At 35.6% G+C, this 24,066-nt stretch overlaps 1 protein-coding gene across 8 annotated transcripts in view; it reads left to right on the forward strand.

The window, feature by feature from the left end:
- The window catches only part of RIMS1 (regulating synaptic membrane exocytosis 1), a 354,590-nt gene that overhangs the window by 225,077 nt on the left and 105,447 nt on the right, over positions 1–24,066 (forward strand). For 3 of the 8 annotated variants that reach the window (XM_075498185.1, XM_075498188.1, XM_075498190.1), the window contains exons 17-20: positions 2,950–3,012; positions 6,910–7,023; positions 7,486–7,575; positions 22,083–22,154. In XM_075498185.1, the coding sequence (XP_075354300.1) occupies positions 2,950–3,012; positions 6,910–7,023; positions 7,486–7,575; positions 22,083–22,154 (339 nt within the window). Of the gene's footprint in view, positions 1–2,949; positions 3,013–6,490; positions 6,569–6,909; positions 7,024–7,383; positions 7,576–15,246; positions 15,331–19,702; positions 19,781–22,082; positions 22,155–24,066 lie in introns of those variants that run through there. The other 5 variants (XM_075498186.1, XM_075498189.1, XM_075498194.1 and 2 more) reach the window with 4 other exon arrangements.

The raw sequence follows: 24,066 nt of genomic DNA on the forward strand, positions 1-24,066 counted from the left end.
ATGAGTTATTTGGAACATTTAAAAATCCCACCTTACAGGCAAGAAGTATGTACAGAATTGTCTAAGTTGGATTGTTGTACTGAATTTCCTTTCAGAGGTGAATTGAAATGCTTTTTAAATGTAGTAGTCAGGTTTATAGTTAAGCTAATTCAAGTAATTTCCACTTGTTGCAAATGTTTCATGTTATTGTTTATTATAAGTAGTGATACATTTATAAGATTCCTGAAGCTATTTATTGAATAGATTTCTTATTCAGCAGATCTGAAGAGGAAGAGACATTAAAAAGTAGCTTTTGTCAGTAGAAATACAAATAGACAGTTAACTGTCCAGAAAATTTTCTTCCAATAAAGCCTCAAACCATGATATAAATGATGATATATGCATGGATTATGCTTGGAGAGCAGGGCTTGCATTGAGGCTTCCTTGGAGATGAGCCATCAGACCAGAGCCACAGCAGCAATGGGCTGCTGGATTTGTTCAGAGGAGTAAGACACATTCTTCAGTTATTTTCAATGTTCAGAAAATGCTTCTCAGAAGTTTAAAGATCAGACATGAAGGAAGTACGTGGCTTATTTGCAGGATTTAGAGATGAGACCATGTACTTACTCTCCTTGAGTAATAATCTTGTCTGCAGTGGTCTCCTTCTTCCTGTTTTCCTTTTCATCTGTCCCCCAGATGTCTTCAGTTGTGGAGACTGTTTAACTCTTGCAGGTTTCACTGTCTTTCAGTACATAAGAGCAGCATCATAGGGAAGATCAAAACCAGCTTTTGTTGAGGAAGATTATCACATCCAAGGATTTAAAAAAATCTTTTTTCAGTATTATGTATTAGTATCAATAGTAGTATAAGTATTATGTGTTGTTCATTTACTGAACCCTTCATCTACACAAGTACATTCATGTAGATACCTAACATAAACTTGGTTTGAAAGGTGAGTAGTTACCTGATAGTTACATGGCAGAAATTGCAGTTGCTGATTATTTTTTATCATTTTCTCAATGATCTGTTATTGGGCCCAAATTAATATTGAATATTCTGAATAGATCTTTGTAAAAAAAGTTATTATAGTCTCTTACTAAACCATCTAGTGTGATAAATTTCCAGTGGAACTGATTTGTCCACTATACCTTTTTTATATATATTTATATACATATATACACACGTGTATGTGTGTGTATATATATAAATCTGTTAGGAAAAGCTTTTTATTAGGAAATCTAGCTAAGCAGTATACTTTCCTCTGAATTTAGGATCATCATCTGATTTTAAGGACATGGCCCTTATAATTTTTTTTAGTGTTTCTTTTATTCCTACATAAAATCTGTTAACGTGAGTACTAAAATACTCACATTAGAAAACACTTGTTTTAGAATAATAATCTTTATTTTAAAAGTCTCCAAAACAGTCTTAATTTATTATAGAACTGTGAGTATCTTCTTATATTATCGGTAATCTACTATGATGGATTCTTTTGCTTTGTTTTTTTAACTTGAAGATTTCATGGTGGATTTGCTATTTTGTATCTCTTTTCTGGATGAATTTTATATTAGTGTTTGCTGTGGACCAATTACAGTAGATGCTCTTTGGCTTAGCAAAGGTAGAGTAAATATTAATGAAATACCCTATGATTTAATGTGGACTTTGCATCTACTTCGGAACTCTTAAGAAAATGGTAACTTTTTTCCTAAAATGCATATTTATTTGTAATTTGGAAACCTGCATATAAGTTCTGTCAGTCCTCTGAGCTTATGAATGGAAATTTTGCTTAAAAAAAAAAAAACAATTCAGTTCACCTTTAATACATCTTGTTGCATCAAAATCAGGCTAGTGGTTCCAGATGCAAAGTTAAATCTCACACGTGACTCACAAGACATTATTTCAAGCTGCCCTGTTTAGAAATTTAGATAAATATTGCCTATACTGCATCAATTATATAATCATTTTATAATGGCATGAAGCACAAAACACATTGAACAACTGCTGCTTTATCTATTTTGTAATCTTTTCTCTCTTTGTCGCCATAGTACTTCACATGATTCTCTGCTTCTTTTAAAATAGCATGTTTCCATGAAGTTTAGCTTTAATTTCATATTTATGATAATTAGGAGGTTTGGAGCTTGGTCTTTCTGACTGTATTGAAGTGTGTAAAACTACAAGATTAAGTCAAGGGATATTTCATATCACAGTCATATTTACCATAGGCATAAATATATATTAATTTTACCATCTTGCCGGCTGTAGCATGTGTTTGGTTACAGTAAATTAAAAATAGAATAGATGGCTGATTTTCTCAATTGGAAACAATAAGAAACAAAAAGTCTAATGGCTGATTAGCAATTTTTTTGTTTCTTTAGGATTGCATTACAAAATACTGTCACGAGCTATGAGTCAGAATTTATATTTGTCCAAATGTAATATTTCCAATGAACATATATTTTTGTTTTTCCTGAAAGGGTGACTGGTTACTCTTCCCATAAACTGATTTGCAGTAAATTAGTAGCAAACCCTCCCTGCTTTTTCATGTATGTTTTTGTGGCTTAGGAAGAAAAAAAAAAAAAATCCAACAAGCATCATTCTTTTTTTTCCTAAAGTATTTCTTCATTAATTAGTTCATGAGAAAGGAGGTTATTAGAGAAAAGTAGCTGTTTTATGGATTCCTTTTGTCATGAAAAGCTCTGAAACAGTACTTCTGAATTTTAAAATAAGAAATCCCACAAAATTAGGTGCCACGCTAAAAGGAATTTGTTGAAAATGTAGTTATCACAGGCATTTTTTGGCTCATATTCTTTGAGAAGTGCAGTCTGGGTTTGAACATTATCAGACTATCTATCTGGGTGGAAGCTTCTTGTTTCTTTTTATGTTTTCATTTGCGTATCATTGGCATAACCCATGTCATCTAATGCTTCATAATTATATCTGTTTCACTCACCACCCATCCTGTCTGTGCAGTGAGCTTCTTATGCTGCCCAGAGCAAAACGAGGAAGAAGTGCAGAGTGCCTACATACCATCAGGTAAATACAGGAGTTTGGTAATCATGAACACGTCTGGTTAGTTGTCTATACTTTGTGTGCCCGACTTTTTTCCGTAGAGGTATTTAGTCCCAGTAAGTAAAGAACTTCCTAGTACATTGTGATGGAGGTGTCAGTTGTTCTTTTTTGTTCGTTTTAATTCAGATCGAGATGTGTATATATGTTTGTGAGCTTCAGTAGTAAGGATTAAAGCAGTTGAAGAAATTCTGATTTTGCGGTTGTATTTTGTGGCAGATTTTCTGTCTAGTCACAGAAGTCCTGATCTCCCAATGCATGACAGTGTTATAATTTCAAACATTCCTTTTTAGTTGTTTTTATGTTTTCTTTTGTTTGCATTTTTGTGTTTATATTACAACTATGCACAAGCCAACAATCTTTACTTGTTGTGACACCTAATCTCATGCTGATTTTTGTCACTTGTAGAGGAAAGAACAGTGATTAATGAGGGCTCAGTGGGAACCCCAGATTTAAGGGGTCTTGTATTACTTGTGTTTCATCTACAAATTGTGCTATAAATTAGATCCAGGCATAAACTTTGTAGTTTGGGCTCATCTTCAGTCTTCATTAATCTCTTGTTCCAAAGCTTGGAGCTCCCTGTCTCAACTCTTCCCAGTGTTGTGAAACTAAACGGGACTGAAATATCTTTATCTAACAAATCTAACTCTCCCCCCCCCTCCTTTTTTTCACCACCTTGTTAACCTTGTTAAAAATATGTGTCAGATTGTGTAGAAAATCTTCCAGTTAGAATCAGTAAAAATGTAGGTTGAAGTTAAAGTAGTTAACCATTCAACTACTTCAACCAAATAGTTAACCATTTTTCTGTTCAGGATCTGGGTGTTGCTAAGAGTTTTACATCAGTGCTATATGTTTAAAACCGTCAAACTTTTAAAACCATGTTGTCTAATGTACTTATTCATTTACTTGGTGTAGGATTTTCCCCTACAGAGTAGGTTTTTTTTAATATGCCTTGGGTTTCTTTAATTATCTTCATTGAATTTGAAACAGCATCGAAGATAGGGTTCTATTACAAGGCACAATAGTATAAAGATAAAATAATAAATATGAAAACTTTCAAAAATAATCTGTGCATCAGTGAAGCTGTTAAATTAAAATTTAAGTTTTCGTTATCAGTAGAAAGAGTTTCATTCTCATACTTCAGCTAAAAAAGCTTTTTCCGCACCATTTCAAGTTTTAAAGGTTAATAATTTATTTAACTCCCTGTTATTTTATGTCAGTTTATTGCCATATAATAGCAATTTTTCCTGCCTCCTTCCTATGGCCATTCTTTTTCTGCTGCATCTTCTATAGCTTCACCTCTCTCCTTGCCCCCAGCTCTATGCTTTTTCCTTTGCCTCTTAAAGATTATAATTTTCATTAAAATTCTTCAAAGACAATGCTTAAATTCTAACTTAATTAATAAAGTAAATATTGTATTATGAACTTTTGATGCACTTTGCCCAGCCACTATAGATTTCCAATAGTTCTACAAATCTGCTAAGCAGTCTGGCCAGTTAACCAGCTAAAAATTGTGCATGGGCAGCAATACAGTTAGGTAAGAAAAAGCTACACTGAATTCATAGATACAGCCCTTTCTTGCCTTTTTCCTTGTTGTAATTATTGCTGTTATTTTTTTATGATCAAGAAAAGTAACAAATTCACCCCTTTAAAGTAGCAGTAATGGTATATTATAAAACAGAATGGTACTTTTAATAATGTATTGAAGGTGAATATAAGGGCAATAGAAGACAATAAGTTGATTTTTTAAAATTTAACTCTGAGGCTTATACAGCCTAATCCAATTGTGAATAATACCCAGAAAATTGCCAATATCCATCCTTAACTGAATAGTCTCAAAAACCCTTTCAACAAAAATTTGGTCTGCACATTGGTTGCCATCTTTTGACCTTTCTCATTTGTGCTGGCCTGACATTTATTCATGTTAGAAACATTATAAGGCTTTACCCTTGTTTTCTAGACAGCTTGCTGAATAATGTTTTAATTAATTTTTGAGACCACTTCAGCTTAAAATGGCAAAGAAATGTTAAGGGTTTCATGTTAAATGAAAGAAATATTAGTATGAGATAGTCCAAGCTACAAATTTAAGATATATGGTTAGTTTAATACACCAGTTTAGAATAATACTAGTCCTAGCTGTCCTGTCCATCTGTATGCAATTATTGACTAATAGTAGAAATGGTGGAAGGACACGTACCTATGCCATAGACCATGCGTGGTCATAGTCCATGTCTTAGGTCACACCCACTTTGATTGGTAATATCTGCTAGTATGCCAGGATTGACCTGATGGACAACCATTCCTTTATTCCAACTTTGCAATATCACAGTGACCTCTGATAGAGATGTCAGCAGTGATGACCGCTAAACCTGTACAAGAAGGGTCAAAGCGCCTCTGTTAAATCCTTCAGGGTTTTACAAACACTAGGGTTTCCAGGCAGAGAGTTGCTTCACCTGTCTGTGACACAGCCAGGTTTGTAATGTTGATCTGCTGTGCCTAGGTCCAAGCCTTAATAAATAGGAATCAAAATGTCCTATTGGGACAGACTGTTCTTGAAGCTGCAAAATCCTCAAGGCTGCTGGTCCTTCTGCTAGTAGCACCACAGCTGTGCCCTGGTAGGGTATGTGGAAAATTGTTAGAACTTGATTATTAACCCTTAACCATTAAATGGCCATGATTCCCATTCAGCAGCCACTGTCTGCCTTTAAATTTCTCCCTTGTTCATTGGGTAGAGCTGGATAATAAAGCAAACATTTCCGGTTCTAAAATCTCATGTACTGTAAGTTATGATATTAGACAGTTGTCATATAGCATCTCAGACTGCTGCTATGCTGGCTGATGTAGTAGATCTCCTCATTTTTTTAATTAGCTAATCATTAATAGCATTTAATTACTGTTAGATTTGGAAGCTGATACACCACTTCAAAAAGACTTCCACATTCAAAAATATCAGATGCTAATACATCTATATTTGAGTTTGTGATACTATATGTCACTGTTTTAACAAGCTTTTCATGCTTAGCTACTGAAGAGGTTAAAGTCTCTGTAGGTCTAAATAAGGCATTACTGAGAGAAATAAACAGCAAGTTTAATAACAACCTAATCCTTTACAACAGCTTGTATATTTTAATTAAAAATATCTAAAAATGGAATTTAGATTATTTTCATTGCAAGGAAAAATCTGAGCTGTACTAGTATTGTCATGTGTTCATGGACTGTATTGACAAAAGTGTAAATACAAAAATTTGTCCCCCAGATAGCTGTCACAGTAGTTGAGTTGAGAAAAACATATATTGAGAAATCTACTCATACAGCTATTAAATGCAGTAGAATATTATGCATTTATTTTACGTTCTGGTCAGTCTTGCCTTATCTTTACCTGTCTTTTTATTTCTGGCATGTTTTTGTGTTGTTCTGTTTTCTTTTCTGTTCCACCACATTCAAGAAATTCTGTTAGGCACTATAAAACATTACCACCCAAGATGCCTTTACTAGAAAATGGTACTCATTGGAACCTATACAGGTAAGAAGTGTTTAGAGTCTGCTTTAAGTAGTTAGTTCATTTTTAAAAAATAAATAGTCTTGCCTTGTTAAATAACACAAAAAAATGTTTCATACAGTTTTTATAAACAAGAGATAAGGCATATAATCCTAAAATAACTTCATCTAACTATCTAAATTAACCCCTACGTTGAAAAAAAAAAAAAAGAAAAAACAAACCACTTTGTATTAGGTAGAGTTGTCTCCACTGTTAAAATTATATGTTGCATGTTTTTCTTTGTTACATTCTTTTGTTTATGCATATGATTTTGGTTACATGTCAAATTTATTTGTATTTTGTTTAAATAATTTTAATTTACAAAGCTCAACTCTTCCTGCATGTGCTAAGACCAAATCAGTGATTAGACAGGATATTTCACTCCTTCGTGATTGCCTTAATTCACAAACACCGAAATTTGGAGATGGTCTACTGGTTAGGTAAGAAACTGAGGATTAATTCCCCACTCCTGTTTGGTATCTCATATGGATTTGCAAAATAAATGAGCTTCACCATAAAGTGATTTCACATAATATGTAGTGTATCACATCCTTTTATGTTGGCCTAAGATTTGCTGCTGTTAATAAGGATTTAAATTTGTTGTTTGGTATTTCTCATTCCACTTTCTTACAAGTGGATGTTGTTCTGTCTCATTCAGTTTTAAACATTTCAACGATCTTAGCAAAAAATTTCTAGCAGTCTTTTTTTTGCTTTTATTTTCTAAACAAATCTTGGCACTGTCATCCAGTCAGCTCTTTTACATTTTCCTTAATTAATTCATTGTGGTTCTACATTTTCTGTAAAGAAAGCATTATTTTATGAGTTAATATCTAACATTGTATTCCTTTCTTTGTTTTCTTTTTCTTTCTCTTCTACCATTGGATGCAATGCACTGGCACTAGTGAACTACAGCCCTCCCTTGACAGGGCTAGGAGTGCTAGTACCAACTGCTTGAGACCAGATACTAGTTTGCATTCACCAGAACGAGAAAGGTATAAAATAAAAACTTACGCATTTCTTGTCATCTGTGCTGGTGATCTTTATCAGTTTTGTTTTTCTTCGTATGAGTACTCTACATTCTTGTACGTTCATGTCCACTTTGGTATTTGTAGACATTTTTGCTCCTATATTCATGTATGTCATGTAACTTGTGTGTTGGAGTTTATAACCGCTTCTGGCTTCTTTCCTTGTTTTAGTTCAAGCTGATGTCATTGCTTACAAAAGTCCTCAGTATGCTGATAATAGCATTGCAGTGTTAAGTATTTTGACAAAGTACCACTTGATTGTTAATCTTCATCATCATTTGCTAAAATGTATTATGTTTCTTGCCTGTTCTGTGGACTGCTAATAAGGCGGTGACATAAATTATAAATTATATGACAAAACTCTCATATTTTAAACCAGAACTGTAGTTTGTATCGTGATGTATTTTCTACAAAACAGCCAAACTTCATTGCTTCCTTAATCTAATCTGCTGCATCTGCTTTTGCAATTACAAGGCAAATCACTGCATTAAGCTTTTTTTCACTCTGTGACATTATATTAAGGCTTACATAAGTCTTAAGAAGACGTTTGCAATTTAAATGAAATATTATTGTGTCACATACATTGTGCAGGCATTTTATGGATGCTTTCTGAATTTTTAATATTACAATAGCTTGGTTAAAAATCTTAGGTGAACCAAGTACTGTTGGTGTGTTTGACAGATGGGATTGTTCCACAAGGGAATTTTTCATCACCACCTGTGTTTTTTGACTAAGAATTATACCATTTTAGACTAGATTTTAGCTTCACTGAGGGCAATAATAGGCTCCCATTGAGTGGGAATATGGTGGAATTATAATTTCATCTGTGCAATACATATTAACTAGTGTGGCAGTTAATAATGCAAAGTTGCTTTGTCAATCAACCCATAGTGTGGTTATTAAAACAGTTGCATCACTTTCATTATCATGGGAGAGGTCCTGTGAAGAAAGGCAATAAGAACCTACTTTTCTCTTCGAGATAAGGTTTCTCTTGGGGTTTTTTTTGTGGAATTTCCCTTTCCCTTCTCCCCACTTCCTGCCACTCCTTGACTGGACCTTGCTTCTCAAGTCATGCCCTTGTTGCAGAGGATTGACTAATGTTCTGCTGAGATATCTCAGGTAGATCTACAATAGTTCATTCCTTCTTCAGATCAAGCTCAAGATATCATAGATAAAACATATACAGTTATCCAAAAAAAGTATGACAGAAATACTTTGTATGACAAAAAAAAAGTATGACAGAAAAACTCAGAGTGAAATACAGGGTACCATTCTAGATGTCTAAAAAAAAATTATTGTAGCATCATATTAATAACTGTGTCGATATATACAGCTGTATTCATCTATAAGCAGCTATTTAACGCAATAACATATGGACATAAGCAGTATATGTTTTGTACTTTTATTTTAAGATGCCACCCATCAAGTTAAATATGCAGTGAAACGGAAGCTGACAATTGTAAACTACCTAGTTTGAATATTATGCTCAAAACTAAAGCTATCACTGATGTTAGCTAGGTCTATTATGTCTTTATAAATCACCTCCAGCAACCTCTGTCCAGTAGGCACTGAATAGCATTTTTCAAAAATGCAATAGCATTTTTCATGAGCCTCCTCATAAAGAGAAGTGTTTAGTCTGTGTTAATGGCCTCTGCTAAACATGAGGTTTTGCCAGATCATCTGTGGGCCTGATCCATAAAAAATGTCCATCACTATGAAAGTTTTATGTCTTTGCTTTTAGAAGTCCTAAATAGTGACTAAATAGGTGCTTTTGATTTGGGGTCCTTCATGGGGATGTAGAAAAGCTCTTTATTATTAAATTATTATTCAAAATTTCCATGATGGTTTTGTTGCAAATTAGAAGATCTGTGCGGCTCTGTCAGAGGATTAACAACATGCTTTTTTTTTTTCTTCAGGCATAGATGATTTTCCAATATAGCCCAATTTTTGGAGGAAGATGCTATATTTAATGTATAAGAAACACCAAATTAATCTTTTGTTTTGGGGGAAGCTAATTTTGGATTTCATTCTCCACTGTTGAATGTATCTGCTTAAGCTGTAGAGTGAGGTTAGTGATCAGTTGTGTGTAATGATAGAGGAGTCTTTAGTTTGAAGAACACAGAATTAAGTTCAAGGTATGTAGAAAGCATTTTGTATATGTGTGGACAAGATGGTAATAAGTGACTTAAAGTAAGATAGTTTCATCTTAAATAGTAGGAGAGCTTTTTTGAAGACTAGTATAAGGAAATGCTGTAATAGATGATATGGAAGAAGTTGTCTAGACTTCATTACTGGAGACTGCCTAAGAAGAGATTAAACAAATACCTGTCAGGTGTAGTTGGTCCTGCTTGTAGTGAAGAGAAACACTATATGGTTTTGTGAAGTCCAATCTGGAAGCACCACTTTATGATCATCATATTTGAGGTACCTATGTTGAAGGTATTGTTGGTTGTTTTCAAGGTGTTGTTTTGGGCTTTTTTTCCCCAGAATGGAATTGTATATTTTATTTAAAAATTTAGGCATTTAGTCCTCAAAGCATGAAGATAGACTTCTAAATGTGGCATTATGTATTTTCTTCAACAAAATGATAAGTATACTTACGTATAGAAAATTCTTTCTACTCATTCCCTCCAACCTTTTGTCTCAGAGGGTATAAATCAGATTATATTTGGGATCAAGAGTTAAAATGGTCCACTTGACTTTTTTTAACAAAATGGTATTGGCCCTGTGTAACTGATAGACAGTAGAGCCCTATTTCTCTGTGTTAATGATTTATTGGAAATGGTTTTGATCCTTAAACACTGTATAACATCATTCTTGTCATTTGGAATGTTTGGAGTAATTATTGTTTTTTAAGATGCTGCTTTGCCAGTAAAAGTCATTGTGTTGACACACATACTCCAGCAGAAAAATACTTGCAGCAGTAAATACAATTTTGGGATATATGACTTGTTATTTGCACAAAACCAAAAACAAACCAACAAAAAAAGACATTCTTTTTCTCCTCTTATAAGCTACATCATTTGAGCAAGGAAAGTCCGTATAACTTGACTGGCAAACTGACCTTGCCCTGAGACAAGCCTGCCAATGCTTTTTCGTAAATGGACTAGTTTGGTACAGAACATAATCTTTCAAGTAAGGAGGGGGGTCACCAGAACTGCTCCTGTGGACTTCTGGAGGTCAGATTTTGGCCTCTCTAGGAGACTGGTTGACAGAGTCCCTTGGGAGGCAGTCCTGAAGGGCAAAGGAGTCCAGGAAGGATGGACGTTCTTCAAGAAGGAAATCTTAAAGGTGCAGGAGCAGGCCACCCCATGTGCTGAAAGACGAGCCGGCGGGGCAGACCAGCCTGGCTGAACAGAGAGCTCTGGCTGGAACTCAGGGAAAAAAGGAGAGTTTATGACCTTTGGAAGAAAGGGCAGGCAACTCAGGAGGACTACAAAGATGTCATGAGGGTCTGCAGGGAGAAAATTAGAAGGGCCAAAGCCCAACTAGAACTTAATCTGGCTACTGCCATAAAAGACAATAAAAAATGTTTCTACAAATACATTAGCAACAAAAGGAGAGCTAAGGAGAATCTCCAGCCTTTATTGGATGCGGGGGGAAACATAGTGACAAAGGGTGAGGAAAAGGCTGAGCTACTTAACACCTTCTTTGCCTCAGTCTTTAATAGTAAGACCAGTTTTTCTCTGGGTACCCAGCCCCCTGAGCTGGAAGAGAGGGACAGGGAGCAGAATGAAGCCCCCATAATCCAAGGGGAAATGGTTAGTGACCCGCTACACCACTTAGACACACACAAATCTATGGGGCTGGATGGGATCCACCCAAGGGTACTGAGGGAGCTGGCGGAAGTGCTCACCAAGCCACTTCCAGTCCTTTATCAGCAGTCCTGGCTAACTGGGGAGGCCCCAGTTGACTGGAGGTTAGCAAATGGGACGCCCATCTACAAGAAGGGCCAGAAGGAGCATCTGGGGAACTACAGGCCTGTCAGTCTGGCCTCGGTGCTGGGGAAGGTTATGGAGCAGATCATCTTGAGTGCCATCAGGCGGCACGTGCAGGACAAGCAGGTGATCAGGCCCAGTCAGCATGGGTTTATGGGAGGCAGGTCCTGCTTGACTAACCTGATCTCCTTCTATGACAAGGTGACCCCCTTAGTGGATGAGGGAAAGGCTGTGGATGTTGTCTACCTAGACTTTAGTAAAGCCTTTGACACCATTTCCCACAGCATTCTCCTGGAGAAACTGGCTGCTCATGGCTTGGATGGGCATACACTTCGCTGGGTAAAAAACTGTCTGGATGGCCAGGCCCAAAGAGTTGTGGTGAATGGAGTTTACTCCAGTTGGTGGCCGGTCACAAGTGGTGTTCCCCAGGGCTCAGTATTGGGGCTGGTTCTGTTTAATATCTTTATCAATGATCTGGATGAGGGGACGGAGTGCACCCTCAGTAAGTTTGCAGATGACACCAAGTTGGGTGGGAGTGTTGATCTGCTTGAGGGTAGGAAGGCTCTACAGAGGGATCTGGGCAGGCTGGATCAATGAGCCAAGGCCAATTGCATGAGGTTCAACAAGGCTGAGTGCCGGGTCCTGCACTTGGGTCACAACAATCCCATGCAGCGCTACAGGCTTGGGGAAGGGTGGCTGGAAAGCTGCCTGGTGGAAAAGGACCTGGGGGTGTTGGCCGATAGCAGGCTGAATATGAGCTGGCAGTGTGCCCAGGTGGCCAAGAAGGCCAATAGCATCCTGGCTGGTATCAGAAATAGTGTGGCCAGCAGGAGTAGGGAAGTGATCGTGCCCCTGTACTCGGCACTGGTGAGACCGCACCTTGATTACTGTGTTCAGTTTTGGGCCCCTCACTTGTAGAGAGACATTGAGGTGCTGGAGCGTGTCCAAAGAAGGGCAACGAAGCTGGTGAAGGGTCTAGAGCATGTGTCTTATGAGGAGAGGCTGAGGGAGCTGGGACTGTTTAGCCTGGAGAAAAGGAGGCTGAGGGGAGACCTTATCACTCTCTACAACTACCTGAAAGGAGGGCGTAGAGAGGTGGGGGTCGGTCTCTTCTCCCAGGTAACAAATGATAGGACAAGAGGAAATGGCCTTAAGTTGCACCAGGGGAGGTTTAGACTGGATATTAGGAAATTTTACTTCACTGAAAGGTTTATCAAGCATTGGAACAGGCTGCCCAGGGAAGTGGTTGAGTCCTCATCCCTGGAGGTATTTAAAAGGCGTGTAGATGTGGTGCTTAGGGACATGGTTTAGTGGTGGTCTTGGCAGTCCTAGGTTAATGGTTGGACTTGATGATCTTAAAGGTCTTTTCCAACCTAAACAATTCTATGATTCTATGATTCTATATATTTCTCTTTGGCACGGTATACACTAGGATACTCAAAAAGACCCAGCCCCTACTAATATATCTCTACAGTTGCACTATGCCTGCCTTTTTTTTTCCCTCTTTTTTTTCCCTTTCTGTTTATTCCTAGGTGTTCAAAATGATAATCTCATTGATGTTTCTGTGATCTGTGAGACATATGTTAGTTTATAATATAGTCATAACTACCCTCTAATGCCATTGAAAATGTTTTTTGCTGTCACTACTTCCTTTAGTATGATTTTTTTGATTGTCCTCTTCCCTGTGACTCAAAATTTCTGATTTTTTTTTTGTTTTAACTTGGGTACCTTACAATGGATAAATCTGTATGTAACCCCCAGCCTCAAGTCAGGAAAGCACATTAATAGTAGTTAATGGGGCTTTTATTCACCTTCTAAGTTTCTTGTGTTGCAAGCAATTGTTGTGTGTATTAGCAGTTATCACAAGAGCAGTTGTATGGATCGGTACTGCTTGTATGCTTTGGTCCTGAGAGGTTAGTCAGTGGACATCTGAGCAAATAAAACTGAGAAGCACAGCCCGAGGATCAGTTCATGTATAACAGGGTCAGCATATCTGCAAAATGCAGCCCAGCAGCTGTGTTAGATTTGTTCTGAGGTGCTTCACTGCAGTAGGAAACAAAACATTTCAAGGATCTTCAGGATGTCTGCTGTCAGCTGGTCACTACCACCTAAACAAGATACAAAGCTGAACAGGTACCTGTTACCTACTCATAAATAGGTAACAGAGAAGTTGGAGCTGTCACTTGATCCAGCTAAGATCTGTCCTGATTTCATGTTGATTTTTCTAAGGTTTTTTTAGTAAGTCTGAAGTATTAGGTGTTTATATTGCATGCCTTTAACAGTTACATTGAATATTATCTTTTACATTTAAAATAATGTCCAGTAAAATAACCGTTTGCATTAGGTATGCAACGTATTGTGTTTCCAGTTCTTTTCAACTATGTAAAGGAATAGGTTATTGCATGTTTGTCTGTGTTATACTGTGGCTCATGGTCATTCAAAATTCAGTGAAAGAGAGCATGTTCTCGAAGTTCATACTGCATGACCTAGTTAATTCTGTCAAATGCGGTTTAATTTTTATAGTGGATATCAGCATATTAAGGGCTTTGACTGAGTGCACTGATGCATTAACATTTTCTTTAACTGTTGCTTTGGAGAGAAAAAGAAACTAACTACTAACAACCTATTTACTCTTGAAACTTCTGAAAGATCTACCTAACTGTTCAAGTGATGCTAATCTCCTTGAAACCTTTGTTATTTGCATGTTCCATAAATCAAACCGTTTTCCTTATTACATGGACTGGAAGGATGCCTCAGAAAGTGAAATATTAGATAGTCGTGCAGAGTTTATGTAAACATTTTGCTGCTTCTAAATTAATCAGTATATTTTGATTTTGTAAATTGTTATATATACACTTGTACTATTACAACCGCATAACATCCCAACAAAATAAGCAACACCAGTCTATAATATAGTGTATATCATTCTAAATTAAATGAGCTTTTTCAAGAAAAAAATCACTTAAGACACCAGGTTTCATTCACAATTCAGGTCCTTTTTGTTAAATTTAATTATATAACATAATTTGCTGGCATGTACTGCAGGGATACAGAGAAGTGAACGGAAGAGGAAGCTGGCTGCACACACTTTGAAGATATATTTTTAAATGAAAAAAAATCACCCCAGTACTTGTACACAAATGTGTGTAGCTTAGTTGTAGCTAATTAATTTACCTTTACTCTCTCATTGTGTTCCAGAAAAGGGTCACTTTATGCCTTAGAATTTTTCTTATAATTTTAGTCCTGTATTTTTACTGAGAATGCATTTTTCAGTGCAAAGAGCTAGGAGAGATGGGCTTAACAAAATACCAGCCAGTAGTCAACAGAAAATGACCATCATATGGTCTTTGAAAAGCTCTTCTAGTTTGGAATTATGACTTTCTATGTGAATGACAGGCTTTTAGATAGTCTAGCATTTGAGAATATTTGAAAACTTAATGGTACACTATGTACAAGATATATATCGGTCTAAATTCTGCATCTTTGGGCACACATTCTCTTTGTTTCAGCTGTAATGTTTCTGCAGTAAGCAGCCATAAGAATAGTATACTTGGGAATTAGAAAACTGCTAGAAAAAATAATTAAATGACACACTTTCATTACTTTTTGGGGTATTTTTCCAGTCCCAAATCCCATATATTTAATTTTATCACAAACTAAATATCCTATTTTTTTCCTGTTTTATTGAACGGGCAAACAGGGATAGATGGTCCCCCTCCCTAGAGAGGAGACGACCTACTAGTCCCAGGATTCATATCCAGCATGCATCTCCGGAGGATGACAGGTACTAGTCAACTCCTCCCAGTTGAAAAGTAGCTTACTGCATCTTGCACTCTCAGAGGAGTATACTGAAATTTAAAAGTATGCATATATGTAGAGAGAGACTTACAACCTCCAGAAGCCCAAAATAAAACAGTAGCTTAGATATCATCTCTGCATTTTGTTGAACTGTTATAAAGCACCTAGGAATTAATGTCTTTTCAAGTTTTCTGTTTGCCTGAATGGTCACAAGCCATGAAATGAGATGTCTAATACAACAGATCATCATCTGTGTTAATGTTCTTTAGTCTGTTTTTACGTGCTCCTGTAAATTTTGGTGGTGTTTTCACTGTGGTGCTTTATAATATGATAAATATTTGTTGTAGATCCTTTTCTTGTCTAGGTGTTTATTTTTATTTTTATTGGGATTTTTTTCCTTTTTTTAACAAACTGTTCCTAAGGGGGAAAAAAACCTCACAAACTGATATGTTGGAAGTCTTGGTAACAATTGCTAGTTGATGTATGTAAAAATTGGTACTGTTCGTAAATTCTGTCCTGCCTCAGGATGGTCTCCATGGAGCAGGTTTTCGTAACAAGGTAGGTTTTGGTTAAAAACACCAGTGCTTTAAGTAAATTTTTATGCTGAATACCACCTATGATTAATAGAAGCACCTTTGGTTTTTTCTTGTCATGAACTTTCTACTCAAATCAGTTTTAGTATTCCATTGCTTTGGCAGTAGCAATTTTTTGTTGTTTTTTTGGGTTTTTTTTTTTTTTTTTGAGATAGACCTGGGGGATTTTTAAGCAGACATTATAATTTCTATTGAGATGCAAATTCAAAATTTTCCCTTCAAATTTTTTTGTGTTATAGTAAATGACAGGATACAGATGGTTCATGTAAATAATCCATACATGCGTAAACTCTTATGAAGTTGCACTTAAAACTGTAAGACTGGTATATTGATAAAACTCAGTTACTGTAGTACTAGTGCTTACCTTCTGAAGTCTATCCACAATACTTATATTTGTACTGTAATTTGTCATGCTTGCTTGATACTGGATGTATTCCACTAATACAGGGTGGGAAGAGTGTAATTGTGTTTGGATAGCATTTCTTTTGTTATTTGGGTAAAGCAGGTTTATAAATTATAAAATGAAATTTGTGAAACATTATTTCAGAATTGTCCCTCCTTACAGATACTGCATTTCTAGAAATTTTGCCAACACATCCCTGATGGGACAGATTTTAATAGTTTATAAATGTACTTTGTATCTTTTAGGCGTTTTTAAGTAATTTTGCTTCCCATTTTTCAAGTCGATGGAAAGACTGTCTTTGACTTCAGTGGATCAGACTTGATAAAACCTTGTTGACATTGAAGTTATTAGAATTAAATCATAATCATATCATATATCAGTGAAATGAAGTTTTCATCTAAATACTGCCATCCTTAATGCAGAATTGTAAGCCTTTTGATGTCAGCTGAAGTTTTGCTGAGAAAGACTGAAATCATCTAATACCTGTTAGCAAACATATTACAGTGAAGCATCTGTAGGATATAGACTCTATTATGGGAAAGATTTTGAGTTGGAGAAACAACAGTCTAATTTTCTTAGTGAAATCAGTGCCTCCTTCTGCTTGGAAGTCTTGCACGTAATCTGGTCACCAAATCCCAGTGATGCAGTCAGTGATGAACCTAGGAGTTTAGGCTAATCCCAATCCTGATGACTGGTTGCAGCCTCCCAGTTCCAGGATCTTTCTCCCAGATTAAGAGAAGTTTAGAGAACAATGGGCTCTTTGCATTGCATTCCCAATACAAAATAATAGCCCACCTTGTGTGTAGCGAGAATATCGGTGAGGGAATCACAGGTGCTTTACCTTTGTTTTCTACTTTTTAAGATTACATTCATTCTGATTATTTTCCATAGGTTTGGCAGTTGGCCAACACCATTCAGTTCTATAATTTATATTTTTTTAAGGTGTGCTTGTATCAATTTGACAACTGATGCAGTGGGTCTCGGGGAATGAGTGTCTGATGGATCAGCAGGGGTAACTAACTAACTGCTTATCACCACTTTCAAATGATATTTTCACAGAATAATTGACTTTGACAGATGTCATCTTACTCTGTGTTTGAGTACATTCCAGATTTATCTTACAAATTGGCCCAATTTGCATGTAGGGTGTAATCAAGAAGATGTATTTCTGAATACATTTCTTAAACATATGACTAATGCATTATTTCTAATTTTGATAATTTAAATTCTGGTTTTGCAACATTGTATTTATTGATAATGATTCATAACATAAATTTTAGTAAAGATCTTGGCAAGATTGTTGTTATTCTGGAATTCGTTCACTTGCCATATCAGAAAAAGTGACTCCTTGATGTACCTTGACAAGATGAAGACATGGGTTATATGTTATTTCAGTGTTAAGAATTAACAAGTGTTTGGTTAGTATTATGTATTTCTTTAAGACATTTTAAAGAATAGTTTTTGGGTTGAATTTGATAGCATCGTTGCTGGGAGGTTTTTTGGTTTTTATATTAGAAATGAGAACTAGAAAGTCTGTCTAAAGTGAAAGACTTTCTGGTAACTGGGGAACTGTGAAATTGTGAAATTGTAAGTGATGATAAAAACAAGGAGAATGAAAGTTGAGCATTTAATAGTAGGTGGGAATTTTATTCAGACTGTTCTTTTTGAGAAGTCTGCATATAATTTCAGCATATAACCAAGACTGGATAAAATGATCCTTTTAAAAAATTAATTTTCATATACTTTCATTTAAGATAAGTAGCTCTTGGCATCATGCATGCATCTGTAAGAATGCTTGTCCAAGAGTCATCCTGAAGCCAGGTGCAGAGCAAGTACCCTTCTGGTACTTTCATGAAGAGAACTTGAGGTGTGCTGTGCACTGCCAGTGACAGACTGGTTTGGCCTGGATGATCCTTTCCTGTCTTTCCAGCAACGCTATGTGTCTTGATCAGGGAGGTGGTTTTGCAAGACATGAATTGAAGTGCTGGGAATGAGTGTGAGGAGCAACCAAGCCTTCAGAGTAGTTGTGAACTCCCAGCTCACATACCATGTAAGATCCAGCCTTTCAGAAATCTTCAGGAAAAATCAGGAAGTATTGAACATGACATTCTTGATGGCTTTAAGGCTACATAAATGAACAGACTCACTGCAAAACACTGAAGTCTCTTGTACAAGCCAGTAATAAATCACTTCAAGTGTTAGACACTGAATTTTACAAAAATATTATTTTGTCACTTTAGGAATAGTAATTTTTAATTTTGATGGGAATATTATCATATTTCTGTGTGTAGATTTTGCTTATACTCAACAGTGATAAATATTTTGAGGCACATGGGTCTTTGGAATATGAACTGTGAATAGCTTGTCTGTATATAAAATAATATATAGTGCTTGTCTATATACGTAACAAGGCCTTATTGATCAGTGATTTGGTGTGCCAGTTGGTAGATTTATGACCTTAAAGAGAAATTTTAGCATTTCCTCACAATAATGGAGGTATAGATGCAAATTTATTACATACCCTAGATTGTTAGTGGACTGCAAATTTTGCTGAGTTTTCTCGTTAAAAGCCAAATTTGTTATTTGGAAAAAAATCCTACATTGATACACCTTATTAAAAAAAAAAAACTTTTTACCATATATTCCATAAAAAACTAATAATAAACAAACAAGCTAATAATATTTATGCCAAATTGAAAGCTGTGAACAAATTCTGAGGTTCTTAAACAGCTTCAGCAGAAATGAAAATAATATAGAAATTAAGAAATATTCTGAACTTTATTTGAGTTTAAAAAAAAACTGAGTCAGTTATTCTACTTTGCTATTGAAGTGTTAATTATTACTGTAGCAGACAGGCTGGCAACAGAATATGAAGTTTTCATCAAAATATATCAAATTATGACATTTACTTGCGTTTTCAGGAGAATTTCACAATATAATGACAAAATATGCATTTTTCAAATTCCTAAAGGAAGATGTTCTGTATAGGTTTATATATTAATCTAATGAACAATACTGTAGATTAATTCGCAAGAAGGACAGTGGCAACTATTAAGCCACAGTGCTGCCGTTCAGCCTGTAGAGTATAAAGGTTTTAAAAAATATTGTTGTGGCGTTCATCTTTACTTTATTGCATCTTAGATTGTTGATATTATGTCTAAAAATTTTAACATTTCCTTAAAGTGTATGGATTAAGTCACCAGAAGAGGAAATGAGAAATATACCCTTTCTCAGCAGCTAGTGCCTTAATGCTGTTGGTTTATATATTTGACTGCATGTCTCCACCTTCACTGCATGTGACCATCTCTCTGTTTCTGCTCATTCTGTCCAAATTCACATCCATGTTTCCAAATTTTGTGAAGAACAAGGACGCTGGAGTCTTGCATTCCAAAACAGGACAGTGTAGACCACCTAAGTGCTAAACCTGGAGCAGCACAGAGGTATCCTTATTTACTCAAATCATAGTTCCAAGTAAATGAGGTATTGGTTATAGTCTATTCTTCATATGCTCTGCATAATACTTTCACATATTCAGTTTTTTTCTCTTTTTATGTATAAGTACATATATGTGTATATTGTTCATAGATAATATTTAATCCCCTATAAAGTACGTTTAAGAGGTAAATTTGAGTATGACATGAGTGTTCTTATCCCCAATGCATTCTTTGTACATTGTATATGGGCATGAAAGGACACTTACCTGTAAATATGTACCTGCAAATGCCCACAGTGTGCTCAAGCTGAGCCAGAACTGCGAGTAGTAGGCTGTTGAGCTATATGGAATTGTATACAGCATCATCTGAGCAAGAGGAAGGAAACAGAAAGGAAACTGTGATTTTAAACATATTTCTAATGTGTGCTGCTCGCAAGGACAGCACAGAGAGCAGAGAAATAAATATATTCAGTTCACTGGTGCTATATATTACTTTGTCACTTTTCACAGGAAAGCATGGCCTACTCTCAGTTTTCCCATCCTACAAAGGGTAGTCACTATGTGTGCTTTTCCTCCATTGCACGTAATGTCAGTCTAAGCAAGTGACATAAAGAGTGAGAGGAAAATAAGCCCCATAACCAACCAAACAGAAAACGAAGAGGGTGACATCATTTGAATAATAAGGCTGCTGCATGCAGTGGATCTAACCATGACTTTAAGTACTTGGCTAACCTTAGGTTGTAAGTAAAGCTGCAGCATTTAGTACGTGTTTCCCTGTGTATCCACCTTGTATTTGTCCTGGTAAAGAAAAAAATTTAAAACTAATGAGAATATACAAAAAATAAATCTGGAGAAAACAGTTTCAGGACAAAGGGGATTTTAATCTTTAATCTGAGATACTATTTTTTGGTAAGAAAATGTATTCTTTTAAATCTCAGAAAGCATCAGATAATGAGCTCTGCTCATGCAAAAAACATTTTGTATTTTGCTGCAGTATTGTCTTTGTTGTGGAACATACTGCATCACAATATAATGCTCATCAAATATCGCAGTGGGTACAAAATCCACTGTGATTATATTCTTTGGGTATAATTTGGTGTTACAGCTGTTTAGGTATCTTCCAGTTCAGACACTGGATTGCTCTTTATAACCACAAAGGTTTAAAAGGAAAATTCATTTTTTTTAATATTATTTTTATCTATTTGGTTTGCCCACAGTAATTCTTTTATAGCTTAATATATGACATTGATTATATCGTTGCAAGTTCCTATACACGTTTCTTGCACGGGTGTAAGATGCAAGTTAGGGTTTGTCAACATTTCTGGTCTATCAATGAATAATCATCACTCCTGGTTTTTCACCAGTGCTGAAATACTGCATGTAGTTTTTATTCTAAAAAACCTAATAAATATTGATGATTATCAGAGATTTAAAATTGTAAATCCTAATTTGTAAATGCTCACATTACTATGGATAGTAATGGAAATTTTGGAACACAGAAGACTTGCAGAGATTTTCATAGTATATTTGTAGTCCTGGGTCATAATGGTATCTTCTTCATTCTTGCATTTATTGACTCATATTACTGTTCATTGTTCTTATTTACTATCAGAGTAAATGCTTAGATTGTCAGAGGTAACTAGTGCCTCACTATCCAAATGTCAGATGAATTCTATAAAGATTAATGTGGGAAAGGAGTGAAGGAATGAAATAAACTTCTTATTTATATTGACTAGAAAAAAATAGAATTGTTTTAAACTTTCTCAAAAACTTTAACAAGTTTTAATACAATGAGATTTTTGATAAGCCTTTTTTATTAATATAGTGACAGCATTATTTAAATCTGATATGATGCAGTATTTGTTTTGCTTTTGAAATTTAGATTTAAAAGCAACTTTTAAAGTTGAAATTTGAATAGTATTTTCTGGTCCTTTCTGCAACATTTTTTTCCTGCTGTCTACTCTGCATTTGTTTTTCATGCTGTCAAGAGAGGACTAAATGGCCTCTGAGGATGCATTGTTTCTAACCACATACAGACTGTGAAGTGGGAACTAGCTGCACCGTTCAGTCAGGATTAATGTTATCTCCCCTGTTTTGGTACCTCATAACTTTCACACCATCAGCCTCAATCAAACCTAATCAGGGCCATGTGTCTTAAACCTCGAGTAACCAGCCTGTTCATGAAGATAGTTGTCACTTTTTCATCTGTCAACCATTTCTGTTATTAGCTTTGCAATACATTAATAAATATATAATTTTCATATATTTGTATTCTTTTTCTTCTTTGTTTCTGACATGTCATTTCACAGGCAGTCCAGAAAAGTGGAAAGATATAGCAGCCAAAAACAAACTAGAAAAGGCTCCGCAACTGAAACAGAAAGGTAGGATTGCTGATTGATGAGTAAACATCTCTTATGATCAATCTGATTCCAGTGTTTGGAATATACCTCTAATATGACTTTTAAAGCAGAAAATCTGTGACAGTACCAAAAGCTATGTTGTTGTAATTTACAGTATTATTTACTTTGTATCTATATTATTAGCACTGATTGCTGTGTTGCATACATGTGGAATTTTTCTGGCATTCTCCATCATTGCAGATAAACTCAACGGTAAAGACTAGCAGTCAATACCTTTTGTGAGCCAAAATCTGAGACCCATTGCTGCTATCTTGATCTCTGTAAGATGAAATTTGGAAATGAGTACCATATTTCATTAGTATGGGACAAACCTTTTCTGTGCTTTACCACTGATCTTTTTTTCAAAAAAATCTTGTCTATTTTACAATAACTTTGAGGATGAGAAAAACAGATTAACAGATTAATAATTCAAGATGCCTCTGATCAAATTAATTTCCCTTTAGAATATAAAAAACTTAAGTTACACATTTCATTTAAATATATATAGAAAATTTTATAATCCATCATTACATATTCTGTTGTCACAACAGCCCAGTTGCTTTTTCAGTTTAGACCACAGAAATTACCTAAATGACGGCTGAAATTGTTGCTGTGTTTAAACCAGGGACAGTTTTGCCATTGAGATCACTAAAGCCATTATTTCCCCTGTTTTTTTTTCTAACTTCTGAAGAGTAAGAGGAGCCACTGGGACTGAGGTCCAAGAGGCTCACTGTTCTTGATAACTACATGGTTAGAAAGCTTGGCACAAAAATGAGAAGGAAGAGAAGGTAGGAAAGAGATATGAAGTAAATGGGAGGGGAAAAAATGGGAACATAAACATAACTAGGAAGTACGGCAACAGAAAGAATAAGGAAGGAACAGAAAATGTAAGAGATTCTTATGGCAAAAGGGCAGAGCAAAGAGAGTGAGAGACACTGGCAGAGTACAAAAGGTAATCCCACAACACTTGCAATGGGACAAATCACTGTATCTGTATAGGCGTTTACATTTCAAACCTGATATTTCAGTGTGTGAACTGGGGGCATCTTTCTTCTACAGATGTTAAGATCACTGCATAGATCAAAAACATATACCTCAAAAAATCCTGTTTATACTAATTAGTGTTTTACGCTAATATCAATATATGGAAGGTGCAAATCATAATCTTAAAATACTTAGAATTTCAGATATTGCAGGTGATAGGAACTGATTTGCAGGGACTGTGATTATGAGGTGTTATGCTGAATACATCAGTAGCACATGGGCTCCATCTCTAAGGATAAACATGTAGTTATATTTAGGAAGAAGAGGCCTTTTTGAGGCTTGGGCAATGTGTTTCTGTGCTTGAAATGACCAGCCCAGGTCTGAAATTTTAAGATTTTTTTTTTCCTGGATATTTCAAAGCTTCTTTTTTTTTTTTTTTTTTTTTTTAATAACGTACAATTGAGGATTTATTCATGTATATGAGAAAGCGTGAGTCTGGAGGCCACTGTGAAATATTGCTACAGTGTCTCTATATAGAATTTATATGGAATTTAATAGATTGGAAGTTGATTCTGCAGTCATTCCTGTGCTGAGATAAATTTGGCATTGATTTGGTAATGATTGTAGTCACTACCCCGTGCTAGTGTTTGGGGGGGGAGGGTGTTGTTGGTTTGGGGTTTTGGGGGGTTTTTGTTTTTTTTAAAGCAACGTGAAATCGCTTTTCACAGGTGATTAGGAAAACTAAATATATATATATATATATATATATATATATATATATATATATATGGTGGGTTTTTCTCCTCCAAAGTAAAGCAAAGTTACCAAAAGTATGAGTCCCCATAGCTACATTTTTACTTTCCAGAAGAGAAAAGCCAGCTCTGATTTCTAATGATCTTCAGAGAGAGGA

This window comes from Mycteria americana, chromosome 3, assembly GCF_035582795.1.
Source record: "Mycteria americana isolate JAX WOST 10 ecotype Jacksonville Zoo and Gardens chromosome 3, USCA_MyAme_1.0, whole genome shotgun sequence".
Taxonomy (NCBI): Eukaryota; Metazoa; Chordata; class Aves; order Ciconiiformes; family Ciconiidae; genus Mycteria; species Mycteria americana.